The sequence below is a fragment of the Phalacrocorax carbo genome, chromosome Z (genome assembly GCF_963921805.1).
Source record: "Phalacrocorax carbo chromosome Z, bPhaCar2.1, whole genome shotgun sequence".
NCBI classification, from domain to species: Eukaryota; Metazoa; Chordata; class Aves; order Suliformes; family Phalacrocoracidae; genus Phalacrocorax; species Phalacrocorax carbo.
The window spans coordinates 19,269,024-19,283,478 of record NC_087548.1 but is presented as its reverse complement, the minus strand read 5'-3'; the positions used below and the strand labels follow the sequence as shown (position 1 = coordinate 19,283,478).

The 14,455-nt window shown below is 38.0% G+C and overlaps 1 protein-coding gene across 1 annotated transcript in view; it reads right to left on the bottom strand.

Moving 5' to 3' along the window:
• PARP8 (poly(ADP-ribose) polymerase family member 8) overlaps positions 1 to 14,455 on the bottom strand; it is a 125,011-nt gene that overhangs the window by 48,584 nt on the left and 61,972 nt on the right. Inside the window, exons 7-11 of the mRNA XM_064438290.1 lie at positions 10,124 to 10,218; positions 6,576 to 6,636; positions 5,414 to 5,504; positions 2,412 to 2,478; positions 564 to 689 (exon numbers count right to left, since the gene is read on the bottom strand). Coding sequence (XP_064294360.1) covers positions 564 to 689; positions 2,412 to 2,478; positions 5,414 to 5,504; positions 6,576 to 6,636; positions 10,124 to 10,218 — 440 coding nt within the window. The remainder of the gene's footprint in view (positions 1 to 563; positions 690 to 2,411; positions 2,479 to 5,413; positions 5,505 to 6,575; positions 6,637 to 10,123; positions 10,219 to 14,455) is intronic.

Below are 14,455 nucleotides of genomic sequence, written 5' to 3'. Positions count from 1 at the left end.
AGAAGTGGTAAGCGTTAGTGTACTGAAACAGTGGAGAGGGGTGGGTGCTTAGCAGCTCTAAAAATCCATCTTTTATTAATGAACATTCTAGTTTTAAAAACTTAAAAATACACACAGCTGTGGAAAGAACACATAGGCAACCACAAAATTTTTTTACATATATATATATATGATTGATATATATATTATATATGTTATATATTACTTGTATATATTACTTTTATTTATATTCTTACTATTGAAGTAACAGTCAAATGTTACCAAGCTATAAAAATATAAATACAACAAGTTAAATAACATAAAATTAATTATTTCCAATTCTAGATGAAATACGGCTGTTTCAGAGAGCAGGGCACTGAAATGCTCTGCCTTCAAATAGTCTTGGAAGCTGCAGTAGTACCTAGTTCACTTTTGATGTCATGCAAGGCAAGGACTGGAAACCCATGAGGTAAGATATAAATAGAGCACTTCTGTGTGGAGAAAAGTCAACACTTCACCTTGTGAAGTCTGCTGTGGATTTTGAACAGGATATGATGTTAACAGCTCATTTTCCTTGCTATTACCTGCGCAATGTAGAAAAGATGTGCAGAGGGGATTTCACTTTTTTGTCAGACACCTTCTTATTGTGCGTACAATTAGATTTCTCTTTGCTGTTCTTCCACTGTTGTGTAACAAATGTCTGCATGATTCTGCAAATTAAGAAAGAAAAAAAGACTTTCTTATCCTAGTCTCACTTTAATACTCACTTTAATACTAGGGTCTCTCTGCTCACCATGTAGGCGACATGATACAATATCCTCACTCTACAGGCAGAGTTTTCCTGTCATGTAGGCGGACTGATGATTGGATGCCTCAGCTCCTCAAAAGCCTTTTTTTTCCACATAAAACCAATTTACATAGAAATCATATTGAGAATACAGTTTGTGTAAACAATGACTGCAAGACTTATACAGGTATGCCATTCATGAAGATCTAGAGAGAAACTGATTCAAAGCCATCCCATCCAACCATAGGAGTCTGTCGCTCCAGTGACTACAGAGGCAGGCTACGTCATCCAGACTGCTCAGGTAGGAGCATATTCGCCTAAGGCACAAACATGAAGGTAGGGATGTCAAATATTACACTACCCAAAGAGGGTTTACAAAGAAGACAGAGTCAGTCACTTCCCAGAGATGGACAGCACAAGGCAGTGGTCACAAGTTGTAGCAAGGAAAGCTACAAACATAAAGCCTCTAAAAAGAAGACATCCATAACAAGAGTGTTCAAGTACAACAGGTTGCACATAAAGTCTGCAAATTTCACAGCTCAGATGCCTGAGACTCTGAGTAAACTAATCTAACTTTGAGATTAGTGTTACTTGGAGCAGGTGGTTGCACTAGGTGACCTCCAGTAGCTCCTTCCAAGAAAAATTACTGTGGCTCTAATCTAGCAATGGGGGTATTTGAGTGATAAAGTCAACGTGGAAGTTGATATGAACTTTATTGAAAATTTACTGAATATTCAAAGATGAATAACCTGTTGTCACAGCCATGAGGGGCCATGGGGTTTATGGGAATTCTGACTTCTCATCAACTGTGAATTATGCAGCTATGTCGTTGAAAATGTCTTATGGGAACCTTTATTTATTACCCATGCACAAATCAGAGACAGTGTAAGTACTGAAACGTTTTAAGAGACTGTTCATGTCTGGGGAGCTTTTTATTTCTTTTTCTTCAAAATCATGTATCACGGAGATTTTAGTGACATTCCTTCATTAGTAAGATTACTAGAATACTGTACTGAATTTCTTAAAACATCAAACAGCAAAATACTTTTTTTTTCTTAAGGGATTCTTAATGTTGTAATGGTCAGATATTAAAGCCTATATTCTTGTCATTTTAATACACATACACAAGCATATGTGAAAATATGGCTCAGCAAAATTTTATTACATTGAATTGCACCATGAACATATGAAACTGCTAATTTTTTCAAGTGTTCTTCCCTCTTGTCCTCAAAACATGGATGGCCTAGTTACTGCGGTACATCCTAGGGGCCACCATGAAATCGTAGTCCCCTTAGGGCATGCACGATGCTCAAAAAGATTCCTGCTCCAGAGGCTTCACCATCTAAGCAGCAACTTGAAATTGAATACTCCTAGCTACATTCTGTTGAACTTTTGTAGCTTACTCCCTAAATGGCAGCAAAGTGACAGAAAACCCTGGCAGGCAGCACAAATCGGGTTCTCTCCAACAACTGTCAAAACTGAACTTAAGCAGGCAAATCCTGTTACTTTTTATTTAAAGAAAGACAAGTTCAAAACACTTTGATCCAACTAACCTGACAATCTGTGAATTTTATCCTACTTCACGTTTCAGAAACTAGTGCAGTTATTTGCCTAAAAACAGGGGTTTACCCTTTTCTAGACTTACTTTTTCAGCTGATGTCCCAGCCCAAATCTTTCCTTAGTAGAGATCTGAAATACATCCACAGTTGGCACTACGGAAAAAGGAGATATTGTTGATATATGAACTTGCAGCAATAGTCAAGAATTCATGACCATGTAAGTCATATTTAAGGACTCTGTTCCACCTGGACCTTTACTAGAGACAATGCCATTGGAGCAATGGTGAGAGTGGATGTACCATCGAAGCCTATTAAGACATGAATGGTTCTTTCTGGAATATCAGCCAATATATTTGCAATTTTACAAATGAGATTTTAGAAATTGAATTCCCCCAAATGTATCTCTTCCCACTAATTTTAATTACAAAAACATGTCTTTGTTTTTTATACTAAGCAAGTACTAGAGAGCACCATCAGATCATACGTATCTGGGGCTAGAAAAGCATCTTGCCTAATCTCTTAAACTTTTTTCCAAGTAAGTAGTGTTTACACACTACAGTTCCTGTGACAACGAAGAAAACCCAGAGTGGAATAAACTGAATTAATTAGTATTTGGGTTTTCTTTATGAGGATGTTTTAATACAAGATCCATAATCATCATCTATGTGCCTGATGCTTGCATGCCAGTGGCCAAGGATTACCCTGAATTTTCCTCAAGACCTGTCCTAACATTGGTACCTCCATATTCATCTGTGAGAAAATTGAAAGTGTACAGGGTGAAGGCTGGAAATTAGCTCCTGGTATTACTAAAATCCTTTAAGAACATTTACTAGATAGAAGTGGCAGATGAAATTCAGCGATTGTTGACAGAGCCTGAGGTCCTCAAGGTAGGACACCAACCAACATACACTACAAGCACGAACAGACTTTATCCTTCATATTACATAAGGTGATAATGACTACAGTACATTAAAAAAGGAATGAAAACAAAAAGTCTGGGGGTTGGTTCAAATTTTATTACAAGAAGTAAACCAGTATTTTAAAATCTGTATTATTCTGATGACTCAGAAAGTCAGATTTTATTCAGAATGTCACAGTTTATCCTTTAATTTTGCTTTAATAAATTAAATTTAAAAATAAAAGACAATATATCGAACATGGCCATCCAATTTCGGTTAGTTCAAAGCCCTGTAGATACCCTTTCTCTAATGTTATTATTCAAATATAATCTAATCTTTTACAGACAAACTGATTATTTTTTTCAAAAGGGATGAATTATTTGATTAGGAGCAGCAATGTCTTCAGATGGTCAAATCTAGGGCACATGATGGGAGGAAATATTTTCAATGAGAGTCATCATAACTAGACCAGCAACCTTAAAATCTGACATCTTGACTAGAATTGTTGTCTAAGCTCTACAGCCAGAGGAGACAGCACAGTACCTCCAAAAGCTGATTCATCCTCATGTAAGACAGGTTTTTAAGGCATATGTGGGAGAAATGGCCCGCAAGTACAATAATGAGACAAGCTATTAACTAGAAGAATGACTACCTAAAATCAGGATATTACACAGCTACAACGTGGTACAAATACCTCTCGCAGTGCTTTGCAGTACACTGCATTTCTGTTTCTTTTATCAATCAACAGAAAGTACTATAGGGAAAAAAGACGTAGCATAAAGTTATGGCCCAGTAGTCTCAAAACAACATATTTAAGGGGGAAAAGGAATTCACAGATAAAGAGTCTTGTTAACACACAAGATGGTGGACATTATTGTCCTTTTCTGGTAAATAAAGTGACAGCTGCAACAGCAGCTGAGCTCATAAAACCAGTATCGGAAAAACACTTGCCTCTGGCCCTTATCTTGCCTTTCTTGGTACTCAGGCACTCCCACAATCAGTCAGCTGCAGGGCTGGGAACTAAGCTTCCCATTTTAACTTTGTCAACAGCACAGAAGATATCTTGTTTTTACTTCTTGTTTCACTAGATCATTTCTTACTGCATGCTGCTCTTCATGCTTCACCTTCTCTTATTGGCTGCACTTTTTTCTCTTTCCATTACATTTTGATAGAAATATTCTGAATACTAACACTGCTACCAGCTATGGCAAAGACATATTTTAAGATCTGCATATTTATAAAAAGGATTGAAGCAATAAAATACAGACAAAAAGACCAAAGTCAAACAAAACAGAAAAAAAAATGACTGATATAACTGATTTAATGAAATGCTTATTTGAATGAACAGAATATAGCTTATAGTTAGCATCGTCAGGCAACGCATCCTATAAAAATAGCTCACTGGGACTGGTTTTGCTAAACATATTATGACTGGAAATATCTATTAATTTTCCAGAGGCAGAATTCTCCCACAGATAGAAGCCTGAACTGACAGATTGCACTGGAAGCCTCCAAAGCTGGGCAAGTTATGATCCAAACTGCAACTTAGTTCTGACTTCCCACTGTAACAATATATCTGAAGTCGACTCTTCCATATCAATGTTTCCAAATCTTCAAAATCTGTTGATTCTTCAGGAGTTTGACCATTTTTACTCTCATGAGGAATCTTTACTCACTTAACAACTCATTCAAATCTAAAGATTCCCAGATTCACATAGTCTTACAGAAATCAGAAGCTGAAAGGATAAATATCATTCTTCAAAGGTGCATGAAAAAGGGCATATTAATATGCTGTAGAGAACTGTGTATGTATGCCTTATCAGTGATATCTCATCTGTGCAGATGATCCCTGATTTCGAAAATCAGAAAATCACATATTAGAAACTGCAGATTTTTATTCCTTAACCATGGTTCCTAGGGGAAGCAGTTGCATTTCAAAGGATATCAGGACAACAAGTTCCACAAATCAACCTATGAAAGTTTAAAGTAGAAGCCCATGTCTTTAATGAAGGCCCAGCCATGCAAATATATGTAAGCATAATTTCAAACCACTTGAACTGCTCTCAGCAGTAGATCTAAGAACACACACACAGGTCAAAGATTTGGCAGTGAATGAGTATCTATCCCCTAGTACATGGCTCAGACTGAGACACCATACAAGGCACATGATGAATACACAGGTCACTAACCTGGACCAAATAAGTATTGTGTAAGTGAACAGTGCAGTCGCACTATTATAGGCTCTGTGCGAATTACATCCCAAGCCACAGCAATCTCTTCCTAGTTCAAGATAAAAAGAAAACAACAGACACCATTAGTCATCATTAGGAACTGATGCATTTTGTCAGTCTACCTTAGGGTTATTATAAACACCATCCATCCATTTACCCAGTTGTGGAATATCTACTCCAACTTTAAACTTGAGACTTAGGACAAACTATTGCCTGCTGATGCCCCTAAGAGCAGTGTTAAGACTCCTTCCAGTCGTTGAGTATGCTCATTTAATCTGAGCACAGGATTATATACACAACACTACATCTACAGTGCAAGCAGACACATTCCCATTGTCAAGAGATACTGCTTCAAAGCTGAGAAGCAAAGGAGCAAATAAAGAGGGAAAGGGAACTCATCAAATAACACAGGGCAAAGGACACTTTTCCTCCTTAAGAGTGATTAAAATAATTCAAGGTATGATCAGATTTTCTTAAATTTTAGAAAAGCCCAAGAACAACTATCTTATGTGCTGTGCAGACCTAAGAATATGAAATTTCTGTGCAGAAGCTAACAATGCCCCTAAAAGTGCCAATTTTTATTCTGTTTCTAGAGGACAGAAAGTCACTGCACAGAGTGGTGAGGAAGTGTAGAGTTAATGACAGCATAACTGTTACAGATGTCATGCTGCCAGTTGATAGCACCACTGCCCTGTGTCTCCTTTGCCACTCAAGCCTCTCCCTAATCAGCTGCAGATGTTGAGAAGCACACAGGAGAGCTCCAGCCAAGGTCTTCTTCCCTCCAGGACTCTATGAAGCGATTTAACCTAACTAATGTCTAGGATAGCAAAAAAAGAAATGTATTTAATTTATATCAGTTAAAACATTTTACCATTCACAAAGCATGTCTGAAAGGAAATACACATGCAGTACATAAAAGCCTACAAAACATTTTAACAATGTGATCTTAAAAGGAAAAGGAAACCTTCCCACTCAGTAGCAATCAATAATGTGACAGCCACTTGTGAAAATCAAGTCTCCTAAAAAGGAAAGTCTTAGTGGCTGTCTAAAGAGTCTGATGTGTAGTAGAATTAAATGGGTATTAATGTTCATCATGTAACTCTGTGATTAGATTACTTACATCAAGAAAGCTGACATCAATATGCAGATCAATATCTACATCATCAATGGCTCCATATTCCCTGAAAGGAAAGAATTACATTACATTAGAGCTCTTTAAGATACTCCTCAGCCCAGGAGTACTTAGAACAGGGAAGATTTTAAAAGGCTAATCTTGTCTGTAAAATCAGAATGATTATAAAACACACATTTACATAGATTGGATCAAAATTCCCAGTGGGTGACTGTCTGCTGCACTGAAACTTACTTTCAGTCGATGTTGCTTAAACAGGGTAAATCTTTTTTTCTCCTAATGCCCTCAAAATCTCTTTCCATTGCTGCTATGTATTTTTGTCTTGCGTACTGCACAGATAAATCAAGAAAACAATAACAGTCACATGCTACTCCTATTTATGACAAAAGAAAACCCTAGCTGATTTTCAAAAGTATTTCAGGTTAGCAGCCAGTAACCTATGAAGAGGCTTGAGATAAATCATTGAAGACAAATAAAACATAGCCTAGGGGGTGGCATATTATGCCTGTGGGATTGCTTCATACATTCAAGCATTTGTTTGTCAAAACATAAAGATTGCCCTGTAACGTGCTTAAGGCAATAGTTACCTTATTTTATCTATTCTGTGTAGAATTGCTGGAATCCTCAAGGTTCAGATTTAACTCGTGCTCATAGGTGTTACATTTAAAGTGTGACTTTTCTGACTCTTATTTTCTGACCCATTCTGATTGCCCTCTCCCAATGTACTTGAAGACTTCTGAAAAATAGGGCTAAAAAACCACTCATTCAACACCTATATAAAAAATTGCTTTCCCTTTGATATAAATTACTTAAGGGAACAATACTGTAAAAGTGCAATCCCTCTCAATTTTTCACAGATTAGTTTCCAGTCACTAGGTTTTTTTTCTTTACACTGCATTTATATACTTGTTCTCACAGTGACTTCCATGGTTTCCTATTAAGCTAGACTAAGTGCACAGTAGCAGTTGTGCATAAATAAGTTGATAAGGTAATTTTGAAATACAAAAATATTTTTGTGAAAGTAATTATCTCCTACCAAAGTGGCCTCTCAGCCCATGGTAGGACCTAGCTCACACTGGAAATGCCTTGACCTCTTGTGAAGGTCAAATTCAGCATCTGAATTCAGCATCCAAAAATTCAGCATCCTAAATGGTTCTCTCTGGCAAGGGCAAACCCAAAGGCTCTCTAGATCAGGTGCACATACAGGGCAGGTAAACGGCTGGCCAGGGCTGTGTTACCTGCAGGCTTCCCAACTACCCTGATAGCTGCTCCAGAGTCCACTCACCCAGAGCTACATGTACAGGCATTCTCTGACCTCCTACAGCTCACTGAAGACCTGGGTTTGAAACAGTGAAATTCTCCACCTACTGAATGGCTTAGCCACGATCCTACAGAACAGTGGCCTCAGATATTTTTTTTTAATTTTCCAGAAGATCCAAAGACAGATTGTTATGAACCCCTAAGTAATATTTATGAATGCAGGCTGGTGTTACTCACATAACTGAGATTCAAAAGACTGAACAAGCATAATTTTATAAATTAAACATAAACATAGCTGAACTAAAGAAATACAGAAATATTAGTGGAAGAAAGAATAAGATAAAAATAAGATATGACTGTGGAAATCCCATACTCACTGAAATCCCTTTGCCCGGATTACATTACCATCCTAGAAAATAGATTCTAGACAGATGATGCTGACTCTAGTTTTACTTTCCTAGGCTGAAAGGGGGAAGAAATCATGTTTTCTTCCAGCACCTGCAGCTTATTATCTGCTGCCTACAATGGCTCCATGAATGCACCTTGATTTTGAAGCTCCCAGAGGTCCTCTATCAATCAATGCATAAGCAATGTAAATAGATACTGAAGAGTTTGGATCAGTCGGTTCTGAGGTCTTTCTTGGCTTAGGCACCTTTTATGGCTTAGGTGGCCAGATTTCAAAGGGAAGTGGTGAAAAGCATACAGGTGTAGGAATTTCACTCTTATATGTACAGTTGACTCTGCAACAGCAAAAGACTACTAAAAAAGGGTCAGCTGTCTAGGAAATATGCATCTTAGTGGGTGTCACTGTCAGACAGACTTCTCTCTCCACAGAGAATTGGAGCTGCAGGAGCAGGATGAAACTGAATGTTTAATGCTGTGTTTGTCATTTCCAGGAATTTATGAGTATTTTCAACTGCAACAGAGTGGAAGAAGCATTAAAGTTTTCCACAGTCTAAAAGCAGCCACAGATGTCAATTTCTACTACAGTGAGCTTAAGGAGATCACAATGCTTCCAATGAAACAGTTGATTCAATAAATTAGATGCATTAAAGTTTTTGAAAGGTTACATATAATGTTTCAATTTCAGGAGCTTGAGGGAGCCTATTATCAAGGTATTCTCAATTTCATAGTTATCAGTTTGGCAACTGAACATTTATCTCATTCATTTCCTAAACCCATGTACAACTATTCAGATTTCAATTCCCCAGGTCCTCGACATGTAATTAAATTTCCGCTTAATTTGAAAAGGTATAGTACACCACAGTTGTAGACATGATCTCTCTTAGACTAAAATAACAGAGCTTATTGTTTAAAGGTTAATGGGAATTGTTACTTGCAATATATGTATGCCTAAGGTTATTATATTCTCTGTATTTTATTACTTGATTTGTACAACAATTTTGATATTTTCTCTGTAATACATCTGACAGGTCTATTACATCTTGCCTAGCTGTTATTTTTATTAAATTAATACGGTTGCATAGATGGCATGTGCAGTTATAAAAGACCTGAAGCATATTAAAAATATCATACAGCTATGCCCTATGGCAGAATCATACACACTCATATATATGTCCAACAGAATTTTTGTGTAATTATGCTTTGTAATCCACGTCTGACTGAGGTTTCACCAATTCCCTGTGTAGGATACTTCATATTCCCAAAACCAAAAAGCCTTCCTAAAAGCTAATCAAATTCTTGTTTCTGGTAACACAGCTAGCTTCTTATTGTCACTCTCATGATGACAACAGAGAACATTTGATCACTCCTCCTACCTACAAGCAGCTTTTCTGAAGAACTGTTATGTTTTCTCCTTATCTTTTTTCCAGACTACACAGTTCCAATTCCTTCAATCTTTCCCTAGGGAAAACATTTACTGAATCTCTTATCATTCCTGTTGTTCACCTCCAGGGCAAAAGACAGATATGAGAGAAAAGGAGTTTAACAAGGGTTTAGAGTAATGTGGAATAATAATTTTCAACAAAATACAACATGCCGATCAAATACCAACTTAACTGCAAAAGACAATGATGTTTCAGAACAGACTGCCAGGGCTTGTTCTCAGCACAGCCAGTTGTATCAGTACTCAACCACAACATAAAAAAGGAAAAAACAAAACCAGCATTACTGCTGGCCCATAGTGTTCCTGCCTTTTGCCACACAATATGCAGAAATCACCAGAAGAGACTTGTGCTTTGGCAGTGAGGGAAGGTCCACATGGAACTCAGTCTCCAGAATGTTAAAGCTTTCGCAATATGAAGTCAATGACATACCTGAGAGATACTGCATTAGGTCCATAGATCTCTCTCACTGCTGCCAAATCAGCCTCCAGCTGTGGGTGCTTGTGAAGTTCTCCATCATAGCTAACCTACCAGGGAAAAAAAATCCCAGGAGTTCTTATTTATTTTGTTACTGGCACCTGACCTAGGCTCTTGAAAGTTACCCCTGCAAAATATGCTGCAAAAAGATTCCTTAATAGCATGCTCAGAAAGGTCCCTGTGTTCATAAGATGAGGCACTGAGGTGGTCTAGCTCTTCTAAGCAGAGAGATTTGCACAGCAGGCACCTCAGCATTGAAATTTTTTGAGGGTCCCACTCCTGTTTCTGGGAAGAGACCTCATCGCTCTGTCCTGTCTTGTCCTGGGGTTTGTTCTGGGACACTTGCACTTTTTAAAACTGTTAAAAGGAGAAGAACCAGATCTCCCCAGTCATGTCATCCCAGTCCAACCACTGCAGGACAAAGGTTTGCTCCCTCTTGCTTGTTGTCACACTACTATATTAGACACAGAATGGCCTGGGCTCAACAAGAGAAGCAGGAAACTATTCTATATACCAAGTGTCTCAGCATCTAAATTACATTTTCAGTCCACCCATTGGCTGCATTCTATCCACCAGTGCAGCGATATCAGATAAGAAAAAAAAGACTTTCCCATTTTAAGTGCTTTACCAGAGATGGTGTAAAGAAACACATATTTAGACATCATCCCCATTTTGTCAAACTTCACATGAAAAATGGAAGAGTTATGATAGCGCTTACATTATAAAGCAAAACTTGTGAGCTGGTGTGGTTGGACTGTATGATGTCAAAATAATAATATCTTCCTACCTTCTTGTCCTAGTTTCAGCTGGGATGGAGCTAATTTTCTTCCTAGCAGCTGATACAGTGCTGTGTTTTGGACTTAGTATGAGAATAATGTTGATAATACACTGATGTTTTAGTTGCTGCTGAGCAGTGCTTACGCTAAATCAACAACTTTTCAGCTCTCATGCTCTACCAACTGAGAAGGCTGGAGAAGCTGGGAGGGGGCACAGCCAGGACAGCTGACCCAAACTGGCCAAAGCGATATTCCATACCGTATGATGCCATACTCAGTGTATAATCTAGGGGAAAGTTGCCTGGGGGGACATTGCTCAGGAACCGGCTGGGCATCGGTCAGCGGGTGGTAAGCAATTGTATAATACATCACTTGCTTTGTGTATTGTTTAATTGTTAATTTTATTTTATTTCAATTGTTAAACTGTTCTTATCTCAGCCCACAAGTTTTCTCACTTTTACTCTTCCAACTCTCTCCCCCATCCCAACAGGGGAGAGTGAGTGAGCTCAGTTGCTGGCCGGGGTTAAACCATGACACTTCCACAAGGACCAAAATACCTCTTTAGGCTTGTAACAATCTATTCAGTCTACTACTACTTTCTTGTTAAGCAATATGCTCCTGATTGTGTGAATCTAATTCTATTTCTTTAGAACAATTAGAATGACAGTAATTCCACAAAAGTCAACGAACGCCCTAGATCTGGACAGATTCAGAAATGAGAGTAGGATTCAGCTTGTACCTTTGACAAATTCAGACAGCAAAGCGAAAGAGTATAATTTATCCCTGTAGACATACATATATCTCCTATACAGGAATTACCGCAGAGAATTCTTGTTATTGTAGAACCATATCTAACTGCAGTACTGTCTCCCCTGCTTGCACACCCAGATCTGTAAGAGACCAGTGCTGTGACACTTTCAGCTTTGATATCTGGAGATGTACTTTTCAATCTAACTAAATACATTTCAATAGAATTAAAATAATAATCAGCTGATAATTTATTACATGTGAAAATTAGCAAAGAATAACCTGATTAGAGTTCAAATTCTTCACAGACAAGGCACAGAACTCATCAGCATAGCATAGGCATATTCATGACCAGAAGGGTATAAGCTAAGTATCCCTCCCTTGTTTGAGCAGGCATGTCAGAATCATTTTCCAAGTAGAAAAGCATGGGAAGAACGCTTTGCTTCCCCCCCCCCCCCCCCCCCCCCCCCCTTTAGGTACGTGAAACCCAATCCTTTTTACATGCTCATTACTCAAAGATGAATTCTTTAAAGATGCATAAATAATTTCTGTCCTGCTTCCAAAGACAGAACAACAGCAATCATTTCACATATTGTAGCTGTGGTGCACCTGCCACCTTTGTTGGTCCTAAACCACATTTTTTTTAACCAGTTGCATGTATCAATAATAGTAAAATCTAAAAGAAACACAACACAGAACACTGAACTGCTCAACATAATGCTTTCCCCGATCTATTTTCTGATGGTAAGAGGTTATGAACTCAAAAAGAAAACAAAGCAGTGTTCTGGCAAATTATAAGACAACAGTATGGTATTTTCCACCCCTGAATTAGTGCCACAGACATGCTGATGTACACAGAGGAGACTGCCAGAGTTTTGTATATCTGCATTTGCAAGTATGTCCTGTAACTGAAGCATGAGAGAGTGAGAGCGAGCACCAAAGGCAGCAGTATTACTATTTCAATCTCCTGTTCTCACTTGCATATGTAGAAGAGGTTCAAAGTAAGAATTAACAGAAAGTCTCAGAGAAAGTGAATACAAAAGCTATAAAAACTGGATAACTTTGCTGTGTCTGAAGGGTCTTTGTTTAGAAAGTCTCTGTTTTTAATCTGAGACCCGATCCAGATTATTTTGTCCCACATAATGACAAAAGGTTGCATTTTGAAAGATTAAGTGATTTACAAACCTAAATCCCATTGAAAATCAATAGGACTTAGGCTATTGAATCACTTCGCTATTTTAAAGTATTTATCCATTAAATCCTTAGGAAGGATTACAAGTAGGTGACTAGGAAGCAGAAACAAACATTTAATTTGTGACCCAAAGGTTGTATCTTGTTTTCACTGTCCATCAAATGCCATTTCCCATCTTCCATGGTCCTTGTTTCATCATCAGCTGCTCTCTTGTCTTTCCCGCTGTAACCACTTAGAAATGTTAAGAATTTTCCCTGATCTCCACCTTTTCCAACTGTATTTCACCCAAATACACTGGCATCTATTTCCTCTAGTTGATAAAGCCAATATTTTTGCACATACTTGTCTCAAATGAAGCAGCTTGCCTTGCTTCTTCCCCACACACACAGTCAACTATTTTGTCTTCCTAAGACACCTTGTGCTCGCTTAATAACTCCTACAATCTCTTTATTTGAAAGAGGAACTTTGCTTATAACCCAATTTCCTATTTATTTTCTAAGTCCTTAATATTTTCTTTAATTCTACAGGTCTTCTTTAGAATTTTGTCTTTTTGACCACGAAATTTTAAATTAAAAATTTCCTATCTTCTCTCTTGTTAAATATACTTTCCATTATGTCTTTGTTTGTTTGTTTGTTCTCTTTATTTTGCTTTTTGAATATTCTGTACTCAAGACATTCACAATCATCTGATATTTTATTTTATTGCTGATCTAATTGTATTTTTTTTGCTAGTTAAATTCCTTCGATTAAATTTAATATCTTAAAAAAATGACAATGCCATCTAACTTAGTTTCCACTTCAAATATAAGGCAACTAAATTCTAACCACTATTGCCTATTACACAGCTTTTTTATACCCTTCAAAATGAGGTACTGCTCTCTGTGTTCATATCTCATAGGCAGTGTTAATATTTATTAATTCATTTGGGCACTGGCAGGCATCCTTTAACAAATGTATTAGCACTTGTTCAAGAGATAAGCACTCCCAGCTGTTTGCTGCCTTTTCCTTCACCTTGAGGTGACTGCCCTTTCTGCAGAGTTGAAAAATGGAGCCAGTCCACACAACTCATCACTATAGGGCAAAATCAGAAGATTTTTCCTCTCAGGCAGATTAAAATAAAACATCGCTCTTTGCACTGAAGTATGTGCACAGGGTCCTCCCCAGTGCTCCATGGGGCTGTAGGAGTTGGGAGCTGAAGGAAGACAATTCCTGCAGTCATTTCTAAAGTGAACATGAGTCAATACCCCATGTCAGTTATTTCTGACACTGAAAATTCTTTCAGTTCCAGTTTCAATATCACTTTTAATAGCTTTTTAGGGGTGTGTTGGGTTGTTTTTTTTTAAAGCACCTCAACGTGTATTTTGTGTTCAAACCCCACCACACTGTTGGCTCTACAAGATAAGAGGCTCAGCAATGTCCTGCTCATCAGCATCCCACGCTCTCTGCACCGATGCAACCAGCTGGCACTGCTGGCGTGCTCCTGCAGCCTCAGCTCTGCGCACCCAGGGCACGGATGGCTTCAGCCTCAAGGCTGAAGCAGTGACAGCTTTCATAGACAGCAACGGTAATTCG